The sequence below is a fragment of the Bactrocera neohumeralis genome, chromosome 2 (assembly GCF_024586455.1).
Source record: "Bactrocera neohumeralis isolate Rockhampton chromosome 2, APGP_CSIRO_Bneo_wtdbg2-racon-allhic-juicebox.fasta_v2, whole genome shotgun sequence".
In the NCBI taxonomy this organism is placed as follows: domain Eukaryota; kingdom Metazoa; phylum Arthropoda; class Insecta; order Diptera; family Tephritidae; genus Bactrocera; species Bactrocera neohumeralis.
The window spans coordinates 44,135,851-44,156,660 of NC_065919.1; the positions used below are offsets into that span (position 1 = coordinate 44,135,851).

Consider the following 20,810-nt stretch of genomic DNA (forward strand, 5'->3'; position numbering starts at 1 on the left):
ATTTTCAAAACTTTTATCCAACTTTGTTTTTATTTGATAGATTATTGTTAAGAGATCGTAGTAACAAAAATTATGCATTTGAATTGTTGAACAAAGCATTAATCTTAAAAAGACGGTGGAGAATTTTTGGATATGGCAAGAGAGAAAGGCATCACCCCACAAAAGTGGAACATTTACTAACGTTTGTGAGGCATTACATAAAATCTGCATAAAATTTAGAATAAGTTACGACCCTCAAAATTGCGATTCTTATCACACACAAGAAATGGGCACCGGGGTAGCGAACCGCAATCGACCAAACGATAAGAGACCAAATAATGTATACTTTAATAAATTTAATTCAAATATGTATATGTCCTTTACCTTGTAAATAATTTTATTTTTAATGTCAACTAAAATACAAAAATTTTGTTCATATAAATATTTTTTTTTTTAATTTTTAATTTTTTTCTTATTTGTGTTCTTCATTACTAAAAATTATAAAAACATAAAATTTAAAAAAATTTGCTCACATTTCTATAAATTTGTCTATTACGATTGGTAATTTGCGTTCGAATGACGATTCGAACGAACGGATACGTTTATATACTCGTTCACGTTTGTCATCATGCCAGATTACGATAGAAGCGTTACGATCACGTATGTCATAACACGAAATACAGACTTTTACGTGACGAGTGATACGTTCACGGATGTAACGATTCGACCCCTGACTTCACGTATAACATAAAGAAGTAAAAAGATTATAGGTTTTTAGAAAAATGAAAGTTTAGCCGATTTTTTTTGGACTTCTGGTTCGTACTGGTTCTAAAGTTCTAATTCGTTTGTGGTTAATAGATTTAATTTTAGGGTATCTAACGTATGCAGTTTGAGCGAAATAAAGAAGAACATATTCCTAAAATTTCAATTCAAACATAGAAGCATAAGGCACTCAATCCACTAGAGAATAGTAAAATAAATAAATTCACCATTTCATAGCCCTGGCGGAGAAGAACCCACATTCAGGGTAGCACATTGCCCCCTCAAAAACCAAAATAAATATTTAATTACACATGCATATAACATATGTATGTATATTTACCTTTATATGCTCAAAATGCGCAACGCTACCAGTCGGCAAATAGTAATAAACTAATAGTTTACTTAAGTGTGTTTATATGATATGTTTGTTTATCCACTCACACACGCGCATGTTGAAGGTAGGTTTACAATTGATTCTGAAATTGGTTAACATTTTAGGGATGTGCATATACTAGATATGTATGGAATACTATGTAATTTTGGTTAAAATATGTATATTTATTTATTTGATATTAATGTAATTTGACTTTGCAGACGCTATTTGATACGAGGTTATACTATATGTATATACTTGAATATAATTTTACTTGTTTACTTTTTTTGCACATGCCAAAGCCAGGCCCAGAATCTTTGGCGTTAAAATAGCATCGTTAACCCTTTCACTGATGACTTTTGTAAGTTTGTATGTGGATGTATATATATATTCCTACCAAATCAGCTTTAGCTCTGATGTGGAAACCCTGTCTCAAACATCAAAAGACACACCCCTTCTCAAATAACATGCTTAATTGAAATAAAACGCATTTACATATACATACAAGTAGTTATATCTATTTCTATAAGTATATCTGTATACAAATTCTATATGCCATCATATGGTATTTGGTTTGAAATTTAAATCAAGCTGCTGCTCAAACCTATTTACAAAATTATAAACAAAATTTCTATTCCCCACAAAAGTATGCCAATAATTAGTTTTATTAAAGATCGCAAACTGAAGTAACCAACGATATTTTACTGGAAAGGGAGGCATTAAATCTTGACAACAACCTCAACAACCTCTGAACAGCCCACTTCACACTAAGGCATGATAACGACGACATCGAATTGAGGTAGGAAAGGAAATAAATTGATTTCCTCAATTTTTCTTACCAAATCACATTCCGAATACTGTTTTTTAAGGTGTGCAAAAAGTAATAACACGCATATAATTTAACGGCAAAAATTTAGCTTTAATATGAAAGTTTGGATTTGTCATCATGTGATTTCGGGCAAGTGACCGTCAATCGAATGAATTGCAGCCCAATTTTCGACCATTTCTTTTAGCAATTGGAGCCATATGTTAGCAATTAGGTGCCAAGTATTCTCTTTCAAGACGTCAGTCTCTTCGAACTTATCTGCGTAGATTAATTTTGAGAACGTGAGACGCCCACAGCAATAACTTATGGATTATGATGACTTCAAATGCGACAATTTGGAATATTAACGTACCTACTCAACAAAAAGTGAGCTTCATCGCTAAACTAATTTTGTTGTGAAACTCGGAATAGGTAGCCATTTTGTTTTGGGCTCGTTCACCGAACGTGCGAAGCGCTTGATGGTCGTTCAACTTCAAATCTTGCACGAGCTAGATTTTGTAAGCCTGCAAACCAGAAACCTTCCACAAAATCTTCCATAAATTAGATACTGCTCCAATTGTTGCGCGCGATGTCGTTTGACTCGTTCGAATCTTCTTCGATACTTTACTTCACAGCACCAATATCGTCTTCATCGCAATGCGTAGAAAATTCTTTAGTGTAGTGGCGTCCCCCGCATATACTGCCGATTCTTACTACCAAAGGTTGCTTTCTCTTTAAACTTTGTCCCAGCTAATGATACCAGAAAATTATTAATGCAACAAACTGCTTTTGCAAGTCTGCATTAAATCGGGAGAAATTCAACATTAAGATTTTCAGTTAACACACTGCCTGCATCATAAACACAATTGCCTTTACGAGCATCTCTATCAAACGCAGATTAAAGCGCTATTTCATAATCGTTAACATACTAAAAACACACTCAATGCATCATATATCTATATATAGCTATAAAGTCGGTACTTTCGCTTTGGCTGCAGAAGTGAAAACTCATTTTCCACTTGTGTTCACTTGTTTATGTTGTCCTTTTATCATGAGCGCAAACAAGCTGTACAGAAATCAATTAATTGAGCTGCAACTTTGCGCACAGCCTGGTGGCTGCTTCGTGGAATGAAATCAATCATAATCCCAATACGCATTGAATATGTAACAGGTAAGTCGTTACGGCGTTAAAAGGCAATAGCACCTTTAGTGTGTGCACATACACATATTGCATCTACCAATAGGGATGATGTAATTTTGACAGCACGTGGCGGCCATGTTTGTTTACGGATTTGTGTCAAATTGTCATTTGTCAGTGTGTTTAGTAAGGTTTGCCATTTCAACATGTCACGTCGCTTGGAAATAGTCTAAGATTATTACGCAAATTCATGTTCTCTGGTGGCTACTGCAAGAACTCTTAGCACAAAACATCTTCTTCTCAGATGCGGTCCATTTCTGACTTAATGGCTTCGCCAAGAAACATAATTGTAGCTATCAGAGTAAGTCAAATCCTCACATGGTTCAGGAAACGCGATTGAATTCCTAAAAATTGTTTGATTGGTGTGGTATTGGTATTGCGGCATCATCTGGCCTTGAGTAGTCCTTTCGTAATGAGGCAGAAAATGTCGTTACCATCAATATCGAATGTTATAAAACGATGTTGACCTACTTTGTTTATCAGGAATTTGTTGATATCGACGCAAATGATCTCTATTTCCAACAAAACATGGAGGCATTGCATGCGAAGTTTGGCGGCTCATTAATTTCGAAAAATGGCACACTAAAATGGCCGCCAAGATCATGAGATTTAAAGCTTCTAGATTGTTTTCTCTGGGGCTAAGTTAAACCAAAGGTTAATGCCAATCAACTAGTAACGCTCAAGGAGCTCGAAGACAAGCCCACGCAGGCTTATCTAAAATTTGCGTAAACAGTTGGAGATATGCAAACGGAGCTGTGGGAGTCTTATAGCAAACAGAACCCAATTTAATGAAATTTAAAACACACAAATTTTATTTTAATATCAAGTCGTTCTTGCTGGCAGACCCTATATACTTGCATACATGCATATGGTTTTTCACATTCATCCTTACACCTAGGCATAAACACCACTCGGCTAATTATTTCGTATGAGTAATTTATTAAAGCCCGTAATCGTTTTTCAGACGAACGCACACTTAGCTGGTATAACGGATATTTCCTACGTATATTCACATACATACTTATGTCTATATCCATGAAAATTTGTGTGTGTGCTGAAAGTTTCACCAGCGTGATGCGGCAATCATTTGCCGCTGAAGGCAAATATGTAAATTTTTATTCGTGGCGAGTGTCATCGACAAAGTATTAATGCTCAACGCTTTATGAAATTTCACTTATCCGTCTGTGTAATCGTAAAAAAATTAAGGCGGATGCAGATTGAATGTGATATACTTATATATGTATATAAGTATAGTGGGTGGTTTACAGTATACGGGTAGGGATATATATTTATATCGATATACAATTTTGGAAATACTTACAAACATGTTATGTGATGTGAAATTGACGAATGATATGACGCAGAAAGAATAAAATTTTCGTGAAACAATTCAGACAATTTATAGAGCGTCGATGCTTAGGATACCAAAAATAGGGTTTAGACAGTGCAGCGGTACCAAGTTTTGCAGTCCGTCATTTCCGTCCAAAGCGATTTCAGACAGGATTTTGGCGGCCCTCCCCTGAATAGAAAGACCATTATGAGGTTGGTAAACATGTTTGTAGAATCTGGAAGTACCGCAAGAAGACCGTACATCGAGTTCCGTATGTTGGTGTTCAAGAAACAATCGCGGCTTTTGCTTCGTCAATTCAGGCAAATTCAAGAGTTTCGACACGCAACTTATCGACTTGAAGTTAGCACACGGTCATTGCATTGGATATTTCATGATGACTTAAGCTTGCATCTATACAAAATTCAAATAAAACCAGGTAAAACCCAACAGATTTGATTATTTACCTGAAGTCGTCCCAAAAAATGATTGAAATATTCGAAGCAGACAAAAACTTCATCAAGGCGTTTGTCGAATCATTCTTAGCAGTGAAAGACGATATAAAAATATCTGTCTATAGGCACCGTTATTTATAGATATTAATGGAGTTTTTTCACCAATAACTGCGCCGAAGACGTATCCCTTTCAACAGCATTTGATTCCAGCAATGATGATATGTGCAATTACATAGCCAGACCGGTTATTGCGGCGTTCCAACGAAAATTTGAAAAAATACTATCAAGAAACACCACTTTCCACTGGCCCCAAGGTCACCTGACACCTGTCAAACCCTTTTTTGTGGGATTATGTCAAGAGGTGTCAAAAACACTCAGAAATCTGACTGGGCTAAGCAGTCCATTCAATTGATAATTGAGGCAGTCCCGTCTTCAACCCTCCTGGCCGCAATGAATAATTTTCTAATTAGGTGTCCCATATGCGAGTTGAGCATGAAGGTCTTTTACGGTCCATTATTTTGAAAATAATTAAATATATAAATTAAATAAAATTAGCTATACAGTAAAAAATTTATAGATGTAATATTTTAATTAAAAAAATATTATACCCTGAACAGGGTATATTAAGTTTGCCACGAAGTTTGTAACACCCAGAAGGAAGCGTCGGAGACCCTATAAAGAACATATGTACATAAATGATCAGTATGTTGAGCTGAGTCGATTTAGCCATGTCCGTCTGTCTGTATGTCCGTCTGTCTGTCCGTCTGTCTGTCCGTCTGTATATATACGAACTAGTCCCTCAGTTTTTAAGATATCGTTTTAAAATTTTGCAAACGTCATTTTCTCTTCAAGAAGCTGCTCATTTGTCGGAAATGCCGATATCGGACCACCATAACATATAGCTGCCATACAAACTGAACGATCGGCATCAAGTTCTTGTATGGAAAACTTTCACATTTCACAATGTATCTTCACGAAATTTGTTATAGATTATTTTCTAAGGCGGCAATGTAATCTCCGAAAAAATTGTTCAGATCGAATTATTATAGCATATAGCTTCCATACAAACTGGACACATAGTTACTAAAAGAAATGCACCTGTGAAGGGTATATTAGCTTCGGTGCAGCCGAAGTTAACGTTTTTCTTGTTTAAATCTTTATTTTTGCTTAATACATGAGTTTGTCTATTCCATAAAAAGGCCTGCCTAACTAACACAGCCCCCAAAGGATTAGCGGTCTAGAATATAAATGCCCCGGTAATAAAGACTAGTCATTCTTTACGTGCATCACTTTTCTGGTGTCGTAGCATTCACATCTGCAATTTTTAGATTGGTTTGGGATATACTGTCTGAATTTAATCTAAGTTAGGGCAAGCTTATTACTTAGTATTATTAATTAGTATTAGTTCAAAACCAGCTATCCTTCCTTAATACTCATCTACTATTGCCATTCCTTCTCATTCCATATAATAATATATTACAATCATCATTATATTTCTTTATTCATAAACGCGATTTCTTATGAGCCATAACCGTAAGGTTCGGAGCTCTTGACCGGTACATAGTATGTGCCACTTATGCCAAAGTTCGACTCCGCACCCATACGGACTGCACTATAAGTGTTACCACAGCTCTTATCTACAGCATCTTCGTAATCACCGCACTTCATACTTGGGAAGTTGTTCTGAATAATAGCCTCAGCGTAGTAGATTACAGCACGTTCGTGAGCGCAACTGCCAGTTAAGTCGACCCCGCAGCCCGGTTGACTCTTACCGCCATTTGGATAGAAGGCCGCCTTACCGATGGGACGTAAAAAGCCCAATTTACCGCCGTCAGTTTGAATCGACTCAACATAGTTGGCGTCACTGCTGCAAAGGCGCGACGAACATTCATCGTAGTTAAACAAAGGCAGCGCAGGATCGAGACCTTCAATGGTGTGAACTTTACCGCGGCTCACCTTCTTGCCAGTGAAACCGGCAACATGTGCGCCCAGACTGTGACCAACCAAGCCAAGTGAATCGAACGACATGCCGTGTTCACTCAGAAAGTCAACAAAATTAGCGACTACGGCACCAACACTGGAAACCTTATAACGTGCACTGGCATAATTAGCCGTCTGGGCGTCAACGCTCCAATCAACAGCGAATACATTGTAATTACCGGTTTCCAAAAGCGCATTTCGTACTTTAACATTAACACCGGCATTCAGGTTGCTATTCCAGCCGTGAATTGTGATACGAGTAGGCCAATTTCTATTGAAACCGGCAGCAGAGAGTGAGGATGCATCATCGAGTTCTACTTCACGACCATCACGGTTCGAGCGATGGTAAAGGTAGAATTTTACAGTAACCGAACTGCGTTCGGTGACCAGTGAACGCGCTTTGTGTTCTGACTGCGAGATCCATGAAAAGCTGCCATCCGCTTGAGGCACAAACCAACCTTTCGTTTCATCGAAATTGCTGCTACCACCAAGTGCTGAAGGAAAAAAAAACTCCGTTTTATGAAAATAACAATTGCATGACAGCAATTTTTAAAAACTCACCAACAGCTACGAATAAGCCGAGCAAACAAAACACTAATTTCATCTTGTCAAGGTCTTTGCTATTAAACAACTAAACCAAAGATTTGCATTCTGCAAGGGTTTATATATTGCGTGGACTGTCTTAAACTTGTTTGTTTTGTCTTCAAGTGAATATCAGTATAATAATCGAGGTACTAGAATATGTCACTCTCCAAGATTGACGTATCCTACGACTTTGTCTGCTTTTCATTCATAATTCTGCGCTGATTGCGAATATTTGGCAAAATATAAAAAAAGATAAGAAGCGCTCTTTGATTCGCGGAGAAAAATAGCAACGCAATAAAAATTTTGGTGCAACTATTTCAAGTGTTTTGCACACAATGGTGACAGTAACAATATGGCTAGAATGTAGCTTGGCTGATATCTAGATGTCAAAAAATGCAACAACATTAATTGACAAAGTTTACTAAAAATTGGAGAATCAGTTAATAACCATGCCCAGACCCTATATAACGGTATAGTTCGGTCACTTTATAAGTTATAACTTCAGAAGCGATAAATTGAAATAGCATGATATACGAGGGTTGATTTTTATATCTCGGAATTAGAGAACAAAAACAAATATTAATCATCGAAAATCACTTTACTGTTTTCCAAAATAATATACATTAAGATATATGCCTTTTAGCATGCGTTAGAACCAATTATCGATTTACTTTTACCACTCTGATTTAACTATCTCCAAAACATATATTCTGAAGGCATCAACGGTCTTTTCTTGTGTCGAAAAGCATTGATCTCATAGTTTATGTTTTTGCGCTCGGGAACAAAAAGAAGTCATACGGCGCCAAGTCAGGACTATATGGAGGATTTTTCAATCGTGAGATAGCTCGCATTGTCGTGGTGAAGAATTTACTGTTCTCCGTTTTTCCAGTGGTATGGTTCCAACATATCCATGCTTTCCAAAAAAAACCGCCAACTATTTGCTTATAAGTTCTTCATGCGCGTACAACTTTTGTTGGATTCGACTCATCTGGAAACACCCGCACAGACGACTGTTCTTTACGCTCATACGCGTAAATCCACGATTCATCACCTTTCACGACGTCATAGCATGTTTTGAAGCATTGCTATCGTTTTTTTTTTAACATTTCTCTCGACCAATCGACACGAGTTTTTCTTCGAGTGATTGACAATTCGTGTAGATTCAACGAAAACATTTTTTTTTTTACAGCCAAACGTTCATGTAATATTGAATGTATGCTGCTCCCACTCATTCCCATAGATCGTCTCAATCTCACGATGGATCACATGATAATCTTGCAATATCAGTTTAGGCACATCATCAATAGTTTCGGGAAGAACAACTGACCTTCACGTAATTTGTACAGGGAGTGATAAACGGCCTCGATTAAATTCACTATACCATAGTTAAACAGTGGTTTTTGAAGGAGCTTCATCACTGAATCATAAAAATTTCATTTATATTACACTAACAAACTATATATGCTATAGTGGTCCGATCAGAACAATTTATGCGGAGTTGGTACTTTTACATTAGGCAATAGTTCCCGCCAGGTTTCGGAAAGATATTTTGTCAAAAGAGCTTTCCACACAATGACTTAACTTTTTAGTTCAATCGTATGTATGTATATATGTATGTACGCTAAATGCTACCGTAGTCCGATATCGACATATGAATGTTGCGGCAAATGAGTAGCTTCTTGAAAGGAGGTAGGCGGACATGCCTAAATAAATAAACTCTGCTCTTCACGCTGCTCATTTTCTTACATACATGCATATGTGTATTTAATAGGGCCTCCGACGTTTCCATCCAGGTGTTACAAATGCGCGGGAACCTAATATACCTGGTCAGCGTATAATTAGCTTTAGGAAAGGGCAAAACGAAAACAATAATCTTTATCTCTTGTAAAGTAATATAATAATAATTATTTTTTTTCCAATTTAATTATTCTTCGTTGTGGTCTTCAAAGTATTTTTGATAACTAATCTTTTCAGCGATCTTAAGCAATTTAATATATATATAAAATTTGTATGTGCGGTTCAACTTCTTTGATTTACGTTATTCAAATACAGAACATCTATTGATAAGACAACTTCATATTTTGGAAGAGAGGCATATGAAAGGCGACCAAATATGCGAATAATCATCTGCTTAAATGAGTCGATCACTTTCCCATTTCCTCTTCACCGATAAGCGATAACTTAAAAAGATAGAGATATCTTGCCAGGAGGATCAAATTCATGGTGAACGATGCCTTCGATGTCAAAAAAGACAATGAGCATCGTTTTCACTTTGAATTTGTTCATTCATCAGCGACCTCTTTCCGGTCCTCCAAAAAGGTCTGGTGCCACCGAAACACACCACTTCTTGCTCAAGCAACATTTGGGTAAGCTTGCTTGATCATATTAAATATGAATATGTAACCGAGACACAGCTTTACCGAGTTTCACACAGAATTTAATTGCGTACCTCTGCTCTAACAAACGTTGCATTTTCGGCTTGCTGCTTGTTTGTCCTGACTCTCCAGGTGCTCGTTCCTTATCTAGGAACGCCCTCTACCGAATCCAGTCGGTGCGTGCACGCTCTTCGCGGCGGAAGAAAATCAGTCCTATTACTTTCCGGACAAACCCTGTAACATAACGATTTTAAAACTTCCAGTTGATTTTGAAAGTTTGTGAGCGCGAGTGAGCAAATTATCCTCGTTATGCTGTGCTTCAGTGCCGAAAGTGGTTGAAATTGGCCTACATATTAACCGGTTTCCCTATATATGTATATATATATTTTCCCGTAGTACCTAGGTGGAACATAGGGCCTCAATAAACAAATTATAATTAATTTTATTTAAAGCTATGAATTTAATTTCTCTCCAAGAATAACCACTTCTCTGTGCTTCTGCTTCGACTTCCCGTCTCCAGGTGTTGGCTAGTCTTCCGCGTCTTCGGCTTCCTTGCGGATTCCAATCTAGCTCTGTTCTGCTAATGTCATCGTGAGGCTTTCGCAGAGTGTGGCCGATCCATTTCCATTTACGACGTCGAATTTCGATATGGATTGGTAGCTGTTTGGTTACGGTCCAGAGGTTAGCATTGCTAATAACGTTAGGCCCGTCTCCCTAATAGTACATAAAATTACTGCCGTGAGTTTAAAATTGTGGCGATATATCTTTTCAAGCTACATGTAGTTTAATAGCAAAAGTTCATAAAATCAGTCAAGACTTTCTTCTATACCTAGCATAATTTTCAAAGTCGCCAAAAATACAAGTTTCACTTTTTTTGTTTTTATTGCATCTAATACCGGTTTTATGGTCTTAATTAAAACACACATTTTTTCAATTCGATGATCCTGTAAGAACTTCTGCTGTCAACGCGAAGGCACGTTTTTTCCGAATGTCAGTGGGAAATTATATCGTAATTGCCGACTTTTGACTATTTTCCTTAGTAAAAGTAATAAAATCTTTGTAAAGAACGTATCTTTGGAATAATAAAAAGTGTAAATCAAATATTTCATTTCATATATAAAAAAAATATTGAAAATAGGCCATGTTTTGCTCAACGAAAATCCTGTCATGTAATGTCTTAAGCTTATTAATTGACTATCGCGGTTTTTGTGTTCCACATACGCATTTAAAATTTTTAGATAAGTAACGTAAGTAATATTAGGTAAGTAATAAAGGAACATATAAGTACGTTTGACAGTCACACCCACTTTTGCCAGTATTTCATTGGTTAAGAAAAGCAAACAACCTAATCAAAACACTTACAAATTTCTTATGCATGGTTATCTAAATTAGTATCTTTTATTATCAGCAGCAGTGCCTACTGTTCGATATCTTCAAAACATATTACCCTAAGTTTAATGGTTTTATTCACCTAACTGTTGTCTCTAATATTGTATCATCAAAGAATTCCGAACTTAGAAAAATAATCTCATTTGCAAAAGAAAAAATATATTTTAATTACTGATAAGATAACTCTAAAAAATAATAAAATTTTACCCCCCATAACTTTCTCCAACATTGACTATTTTATAATAATCTAAGGCATAATCACGGAAAGCCAATCATCGAAACAAGTATTAATTTCCTTAACTTATCTAAAGTGGAATTATATTTTGAAATAAGCAAACAAGTGCCAATAGAAAAAATATAAAATCGGGGCACATTTTGATGAAAATCATTGTAAGTTCCACAGTCTTTGTGAAATGAAGGTTCTTGTGCTTTTGGCAATTTTCGCGCTAACAGGTAACTCTTAAAGACTCCTTAAAAAAATTATATATATAGTACTACTAAGCGTACTTTCTTATAATACTGTTAACTAGCTTCGGCTGCTCCTCTCGATGATGAGGACGACAATGGACGCGTCAGTGGAGAGAATGGCTGGTATGTACCGCAGCTTGATGGTTCCTTAGTCTGGATGAGTACTGAAGAAGGCGAAAACCTTTTGGCAGAATATGAGAAGAAAGAAGAAATGGAAGGGCGTGCTTTGAGCCTCTCCCCAGTCACCTACTACCTGTATACCAAATCCAATCAATATGATGCACAAAAAATTACCGCTAACAAGAAAACCATTTCCAACTCACATTTCAATGCCGATCATCCAACACGGTTTTTGATTCATGGCTGGACTCAGGGTTATGAAGCCGATATGAATACTCAAATTCGCGACGCTTGGCTGTCACATGGTGACTACAACATTGTCGTTGTTGACTGGGGACGTGCACGTTCTGTTGAATATGTCTCATCCGTCGCTGCTGTTCCCGGTGTAGGAAAGAAGGTTGCCAGCATGATTGACTACATGGCTAGCAATAATGGTTTGAACTTGGATACACTCGAAGTGATCGGTCACAGTTTGGGTGCTCAAGTTGCCGGCTATGTTGGCAAGAATGTCGGCGCTGGCAAAATTCACGGTATTGTCGGTCTGGACCCTGCTCTTCCACTCTTTAGCTACGACAAACCCAACAAACGTCTCAATTCGGATGATGCTCACTATGTAGAATCAATCCAGACAAACGGTGGAAAACTGGGTTTCCTAAAACCAATTGGTAAAGGTGCCTTCTACCCGAATGGTGGCAAGAAGCAACCAGGATGTGGTACAGACTTAACTGGTTCCTGCAGTCATGCACGCTCGTGTATTTACTACGCTGAGGCCGTACGTGAAAATAACTTCCCCTCCATGCGTTGCGGTGACTACGAAGATGCAGTTAAGAAGGACTGTGGCGGACAATACAGTGGCGTGAAAATGGGTGCCGTTTACAATTATGAATTTGTTAGTGGTGATTACTATGTTCCAGTGCGCAGCACTGCTCCATATGGATATGGCAGCTAAATAAGTCACGAAACTGATATGAGTGAAATCAAATAAACACAGGGAAAAACGAAATAAATTATATTCAATTGTATTTTAATAATAAGAATTATTATAGACTTTCATTGAAATAGTTTGTCTAAATATAACACCATCAATAAACTTGTTTAATTATGTCATCAACAACAACAATATTCATATAATATTGGGAGGTAATGGACTGATGACAAGAATTGGCAGTTTATGTGGGCATGCCAAAAAAAATTATTAAAGGACTTCTTTGAAAACTTTGTTAAAATATTCGAGTATTGGCTTAGTTCAACCCTTAAGTTTTTCTAGTATGTTACTGTTGGAGTATATACATATGTACTTGTACTATCTGGTAGATGCCTGATCGAGCTATTCTTCCATTCTTGGAGTTTGGAAATTTTTCAATGACTACGAACGTCCTTTTTATAAGTGATGCCAATGTTAACCGTTCTACGTTTTATAGAACTTTTGTTCATTTTCTCCTTAATTTGATATATTATATAAATGAAACTTAATAACCTTCAAAATTTCAACAAGTTATACTTAGAACAAAACGGTGACATGTCATCCATATTACGCCAATCTAACTATGCAAAATAAAACCATAAATTAATGAAAACATTTCTAACAACTGACATCCCGAGGTGCCATGCTGCCTTTTCACCCATTTTCAGCCAATTATGTTGAGCCGTTCTTGAGTTATAAAAATATATATAATGATTTTTCAAGAAGCACCTCCGTTAGGACCTTCTGTAGGACTATAGGAATACCAGTGCAAATTTTCACGCCTTTCTGTGCTGTGGTTCGGACGTTATGCGGGCACATAACGAAAAGCGTTTAATTTTTATATACAGTCGAGTCGCGATAATTCGTACCCCGCTAATTCAAAATTCTCAATAATACGTAAAAATTTCTGTCCCTTTGAAGAAACTTCGATAGTTCGTAAAAATTTCATACATTTTGGTCCCCACGTTATAATAATCGTAATATTTTTCGCAAAGAATATTAAACCTCTATAAACCGTAATTTTGTTTCGTAACCTCTTATAACTCGTAATGCGAAATTTTTGACATTTAAGTGACCGTTAGGTTTTGTAGACGGTTATGTCGCTATACTACTGTGCCCAAAAAATAAGGTGACATTATATTTGTTTTGAAAATTCTTTACTTATTCTTCCAAATCAATTTCATCCCCTTCAAAGTAATCCCCTCCCGATGCAATGCACTTATGCCAACGGATTTTCCAATCTTCGAAACACTGGTTGTAGTCACTTTCCGGGATGGCCTTCAGTTTCGTCTTCGCTGCGGCTTGAATCTCCTCTATCGTATAAAAACGGTGTCCCCGGAGCGGTCTTTTGAGCTTGGTGAACAGCCAGAAGTCGCACGGCGCCAGATCAGTTTTTGGCGAAATGATCACGAATTACGAGGGCAGTATGGGATGGTGCATTATCGTGGTGTAAAAACCAAGAATTGTCTTTCCACAATTCTGGCCTTTTTAGGCGGATAGCGTTACGCAAATGACGTATTATTATTTGAACGTATGATACTCGTATTCCCCATTGACCGTTTGACCGGTTGGAAGGAATTCATAATGCACAACACCACGAGAATCGAAGAAAACAGTCAGCATGACCTTGATTTTTTAGCGACTTTGGCGCAATTTTTTTGGTCTCGGCTCTCTTTTGGCACGATTTTCGCTCGATTGATCGGTTGCTTCGGGGTCGTAAGTATAGATCCAATTCTCATCGCCAGTTATAATGCGTTTCATGACACCCTGGTAGTCGGAAAACATTGTTTCACACACTTCAACGCGACGCCTTTTTTCCAAAAAATTCAATGTTCTCGGTACCAGCCGAGATTTGACGCGCTTGAGGCCCAAAACATCCTTCAAAATGGTATTGGCTGAGCCTTTCGATATGCTAACTTCATCAGCAAGGTCTCTAATTGTTTATAGACGGGTTTTCAACACCAAATCTTTGATTTGTTGAACGTGAGCTTCGTCTTCGACACGTTCACTTTTAGCAGCTCACAAAACGACACGTATCTCAAACACTAACGAATTATTTGACATGAAATTTGACATAAATGTGATTGACAGTACTACCAACCTAAAAAAAAAAAAACAAGAAAAAACGTTAACTTCGGTTGCACCGAAGCTAAATACCCTTCACAGGTGCATTTCTGTTAGTAACTATGTGTTCAGTTTGTATGGAAGCTATATGCTATAGTCAACCGATCTGATCAATTTTTTCGGAGATTACATTGTTGCTTTAGGAAGTAATGTATACCAAATTTCGTGAATATATCTTGTCAAATGTGAAAGTTGTCCATACAAGAATTTGATTCCGATCGTTCAGTTTGTATTGCAGCTATATGCTATAGTTAATTTCATGAATATATATTGTCAAATGTGAAAGTTTTCCATACAAGAATTTGATTCCGATCGTTCAGTTTGTATGGGAGCTATATGTTATAGTGGTCCGATATCGGCCGTTCCGACAAATGAGCAGCTTCTTGAAGAGAAATGACGTTTGCAAAATATCAAAACGATATCTTAAAAACTGAGGGACTAGTTCGTATATATATATACAGACAGACAGACGGACATGGCTAAATCGACTCAGCTCGACATACTGATCATTTATATATGTATATACTTTATAGAGTCTCCGACGATTCCTTCTGGGTGTTACAAACTTCGTGAAAAACTTAATATACCCTGTTCAGGGTATAATAATTCTCCAAAACCTTCGACGCGCGCAGTTTAAATTCAAATGTTACCTTTTTGGGCACAGTAGTATATAAACGTGGAGGATGGAGTCATGTGTAGAAGTTCACGCAAGTAAGGAAAGTTCTCTGATCGCCATTCACTTGGGAGTGGCCAGAAACGATTCTTTTACATATGGCTCAAGCAGCTCACTACCTCCGGTCTTTGACCAAGTAAGAACATCCGTTCGAAGGCGAAACATCCCCCCCGCAGGGTTGTGCGCTGGGTTTGGAACCCGCCACGTAAAAAATCTTACCAATGAAAATCAACAATCAGCCTCGGATGAGAACCCCCTTTTGATGACGACCATGGCAAACGAAATAAGGACTACGATTTGAGGGCATGCACCTGGAATGTCCGGACCCTTAATTGGGAAGGTGCCGCTGCCCAGCTGGTTGATGTCCTCGCGAAAATAAAGGCTGACATCACCGCCGTCCAAGAAATGCGATGGACGGGACAAGGACAGACACGAGTAGGTCCTTGTGACATTTACTACAGTGGCCATATAAAGGAGCGCAAGTTCGGTGTTGGATTCGTGGTGGGAGAGAAACTCCGTTGCCGAGTACTATCATTCACTCCGGTGAATGAGCGTCTAGCCACAATCCGCATCAAAGCGAGGTTCTTCAACATATCGCTGATTTGCGCCGACGCCCCGACGGAAGTGAAGGACGATGTGACCAAAGATGCCTTCTATGAGCGCACTTACGAGAGCTGCCCCCGCCACGATGTCAAAATCGTGCTTGGCGACTTTAACGTCAGGGTGGGCAAAGAAGGTAACTACGGTCGGTAAATTCAGCCTCCACGACGAAACATCCCCAAATGGGTTGAGGCTGATTGACTTCGCCGGGGCCCGAAATATGGTTATCGAAAAACCGCCAACCAGATCGATCATGTTTTGTTAGACGGAAGACACGTCTCCAGTGTTTTAGATGTGCGTGCGCTCTTGTAGAACCCCCAAAGCTGATCTAGTGACCGATGCCCAGAGCATACTTAAATTATGGAGGGAACACTTCTCCAGCCTGCTGAATGGCAGTGAACGCACAACGCCAGGAGAAGGCGAACCCGATTCCCCAATCGATGACGATGGAGCAGACGTTCCACTACCCGACCATGAAGAAGTTCGAAAAGCAATTACCCGCATGAAGAACAAAAAAGCGGCGGGAGCCTTTGGATTAACGGTCGAGCTATTCAAACACGGCGGCGAAGAACTGATAAGGTGCATCAGCTTTTGTAAAGTATGGTTGGACGAAAGCATGCCCAACGATTGGAATTTAAGTGTGCTATGCCCAATCCATAAAAAAGGAGACCCCACAATCTGCCCCAACTACCGTGGATTAGCCTCCTCAACATCGCATATAAGGTTCTATCGAGCGTATTGTGTGAAAGATTAAAGCCCACCGTCAACAAACTGATTGGACCTTATCAGTGTGGCTTCAAACCTGGAAAATCAACAACCGACCAGATATTCACCATGCGCCAAATCTTGGAAAAGACCCGTGAAAGGAGAATCGACACACACCACCTCTTCGTCGACTGTCGCTGTTGTTAACTCGGCTATAATCGCGTAAGCGGTGTCTACGCCAACTAAGAAGAAGAAGTATATAAACGTATCAACACTGTTCAATTATTCAAAAAAAATTCCGTCTTTGCAAAAAAAAACCTTTAAAAAGCCAATTTTTTCAGAAAGTAAGTGTATGTAAACCTTTCAATGGAAAGCTTACAAAACACAGCCTGTGCAAAACAAGTCCCAAGGAGATCCAACATTTTCGTGCCAAATTTTGTGCAGTAATGTGCCCCATTTCTGACTCAATGCATAAATTGCTGTATCAGAAAAAACAACGCTTTGGTGTGATTTGAGAGCAGTTGGAATTATTGGTCCACTTCCATGGTAACAGAATATTTTGTGTCTGAAACTGAAGCTCGTAATCTCGGCGACATTTGGTTTCAACAAGACGGCGCCACTTCCCGCATATCGCATCAATCAATGTATTTATTGAGAGACCACTTCGGTGAGCAGATAATTCCACGTTTTGGTCTGGTCGATTGGCCAGCGAATCGTGTGATATCACACCGTTAGACTTTTTCCTGTGGGGATATATAAAGTCTAAAGTCTATGCGGGTAATCCCGTTTCGAATCAGGACTTCGAGCAAATCACAAGTGTCATTCGCTAATTACCAGTTGAACGAGCCATTGAAAATTGGGATCAACGAATGAACCATCTTAGAGATAATCTTCAAAAAGTAAATGCCAAATAATGTTCTGTCGAATGATAATAAACATTCTTTATTAAATTTGAAGTTTCTGTGTGTTTTTTATGTAGGGATCTCCTCATCATTATGTTGCTAATACGCCATGCTGTCTTATAGTATGGTTGAAGTAGCTTGAGAAGTTTTAATCAGATATGCAGGTTTATGAAACATTTTGGTTTTTATCTCTATAGGTTAGTGGTCGGCCCAATATTTATGCTGTTGAATAATGTCGATTATATTTATCGTATTGTATCACGATTTATATAGAATCCCATTTTTTACCTAAGTTAACGAGAGCGCAGTAAAATGAATGCGCTGAGAGCCGATTGTTTTTAATCAATTGGCCTGTGTTTTCTGTAAAAACTCTTAATTACGCACATTAGAAGCAATACTAATATAAAATGTGAAAGGGGAGATATCATAATTGCTAATAGTAGTTGTTCATTTCATTCCCCTCCTAGTATCGAACATTTCTCTTCCGTTGAATAAACTTAGTTCGAATTTTTCGTTTAGCATAAACTCCATAAAAAAACGATTCAATAAATGTTGTTTGTGTTTTTGGCCAACCCTAATGACACTTAATATTTACCAATCAATCTTCATAACAAGTATAACTTGAGATGGTATAAGCATTCGATAAGTGTTAGCATTCTAAAGGGTTTATAGGTTTATGTGCTTGCTGTAGACAAGCAGGTGATTAACTTTTAAAGCACACTAAGTGGCAAATACTATCTTATTAGGCTTCGAAAACAAAGGAATGCCGCTACCGTGCTCAGATTAATAAGCACAAGGTGTACTTAAGTAGTCGCCACCTTGTCTTAAAATTATATCATTTCAATTTGTGATTATGACATTGGCATGTAAAATGACTTTCATAGCAGACAGTCAGTAATCCAGTCTTAGAGAATATTACTTTGAATGCTATCAATATTTTTTAAATAAATTATTCGAGAATTGGATCATTGTTTCGTTACAAAAAGATAAAACGAAGGATAGATGGCCACAATACGAAACCTGCTAAGATGTGGCGCTACAGTGTTGATACTAGGAGGTCCTAAGATCCTGATTGAGAGCTTTTTTGGTCAAAAAAATTGTTGAGGGTCACCAACCGCTCTTTAACATGGCTGTAGCTCAAGTGGAGTTGCTGTTAATGAAGTGCAAGAACGAAGTGTCTCCATCTGAGTGACGGATCTCACGTCCAGGTTAAAGGTATGGAAACGTCCAGAAATTCCGACGATAGAAGGAGAGCAATACCGCCAAATGCCATTCGAGCTCTAACAGTATGTCGCACAAATAGAAGTTATGCAGAGGATTCAAGTCTAAGGTCTATGGGAAATCGTTCATTGTGCGCAATGCCTGACCAACCAATTCAGTGCGATCACCGTACGGCTATGGAAAGGAAAACACATGGGTGAAAAAGAGATGTCAACACTAAGGGCGCCTGTTGACAAGAAATTATTGTAGCACTAGCTGCCAACTTCGATGGGATTTAAAGAAAATACTGTCAACAGTAGTATACTATAAAATCTGGAAAAATATAATGATATTTTCGTAGTATTGATTCTTTAGCAGAGGGACTGATGATTCCTTAAAAAAATAAATTATACTCAGAACAGCAGCAGTAATAATAACAATAACATACAACCAAAGATCAAAACCACACAGTTTTGAAAGCAATGCAGCGAGCGGTTTTAGATACACTGTAATAGACACTTAAAATACTGAAGGCAATCTGCTGTGTTTAAAGATATCAAAATAAAAAGATAACTTGGCATAAAAGCTTTTAAAAGCTGCGCACTATAATTTCTCTTTTCGAGCTAAATTAAAGCACATACTGCCAGAAACTTGAGTATTGGCACTAGCGATAAGACTGAGCAATTGTGCTTAAGTGGTTTAGAAGATTAGATATTTAGATGGCATGGAAATGCCCACTTTATTAAAACTTTTAGCCGACAAGTGCCCCTTGCTTTGCGATCATCTGTGCTAAATTACAGTTCTGTATCTTAATTTGGTACTAAGTTATGGCACTTTGTAGGTTTTCCTTTAATGAGTTTTTTAAGGGCATGGCAGTGGCCCCATTTCTGCCATCCAGGAACTCCTCCTTACTTTTTTGCCAAGTTTCATTACGGTTTGTCATTTTTTACTCAAGTTACAGCTTGCACATATGGACGGACAGACAGTCACTAGGAATTTAACTAGTCTCATCATCCTGATCATTTCTATATATATGACCGTATATCTAACTCGATTAGTTTTAGGTGATACACCACAATAACCAAATTCCCTCAAGATAAATCTATATAACCTCCAACGGATAATCACAAATCTCGTGACACGACTCACCGATTCCTATGTGAAGCGTGAAATCGGCTACAATTACGCCTACTTTTCTTATAACAAAATTTTAAACTAAATTCGTTTATTTAACTGTCCGGAATACAAATTAAGAAAAAATTAATATAACGAGGTAAATCTTAAACCTAATATAAAGATTTTCGAATTTCCAGGTGACTTTATGCCGCAAATATCGGCAAATAGTTACATTCGAGTATGTGATTAGCCGGACAAGCTTTCTTAAAAATTATGTGGATTAGCGTTGAATGAAAATGGATCTCTAATATAAAGAATGTCTATCCTCTGGTTGACGTTTTCCTCATTAACTTAATATGCTAAATTTAGCCTTTTCGATTTAGTTAATATCAAATGCAATCACTTCAAGATGTTTTTAATATAATTGTAGCTGACGCGAACCATTTTTCCACCATCTAAAAGAATTTCCCGATCTTTGATTCCTGTAAGTTGTAAGGGAATAAAACGTTCGGTTGCAGGTTCTTTACTTGCTTCCATTCCTCCACAAAATAAGTTTGACAGTGCTATCATCAGAATAATGTTCGGTTGTGCAGGGCATATATATCGTATGACACGCAGATATTAAATAAAGCAAATTCAAGTACGTATTCTTGAAAATAAACCGATAAGACTAATCAATCCGCGTACGAAGTATTGATTAAAGACATTCG

The 20,810-nt window shown here is 37.8% G+C and overlaps 3 protein-coding genes across 7 annotated transcripts in view; 1 reads left to right on the forward strand and 2 right to left on the reverse strand.

Moving 5' to 3' along the window:
- LOC126753162 (RYamide receptor) overlaps nucleotides 1-20,810 on the reverse strand; it is a 361,468-nt gene that overhangs the window by 250,221 nt on the left and 90,437 nt on the right. Inside the window, exon 1 of one of the 5 annotated variants that reach the window (XM_050464409.1) lies at nucleotides 1,082-1,200. The exons of the other annotated variants lie outside the window; for them this stretch is intronic. The gene's annotated coding sequence lies outside the window, so the exon portion shown is untranslated. Of the gene's footprint in view, nucleotides 1-1,081; nucleotides 1,201-20,810 lie in introns of those variants that run through there. 5 annotated transcript variants of the gene reach the window in all.
- On the reverse strand, nucleotides 6,418-7,483 carry LOC126753351 (phospholipase A1 VesT1.02-like). The gene is made up of 2 exons (XM_050464727.1): nucleotides 7,441-7,483; nucleotides 6,418-7,373 (listed from the first exon to the last, which is right to left on the reverse strand). The coding sequence occupies exons 1-2, from the start codon at nucleotides 7,481-7,483 to the stop codon at nucleotides 6,418-6,420; spliced, it is 999 nt and encodes a 332-aa protein (XP_050320684.1).
- Nucleotides 11,627-12,853, forward strand: LOC126753301 (phospholipase A1 VesT1.02-like). The gene is made up of 2 exons (XM_050464643.1): nucleotides 11,627-11,681; nucleotides 11,759-12,853. Exons 1-2 carry the CDS (start codon nucleotides 11,642-11,644, stop codon nucleotides 12,763-12,765), a joined length of 1,047 nt encoding a protein of 348 aa, XP_050320600.1. The 5' UTR covers nucleotides 11,627-11,641; the 3' UTR covers nucleotides 12,766-12,853.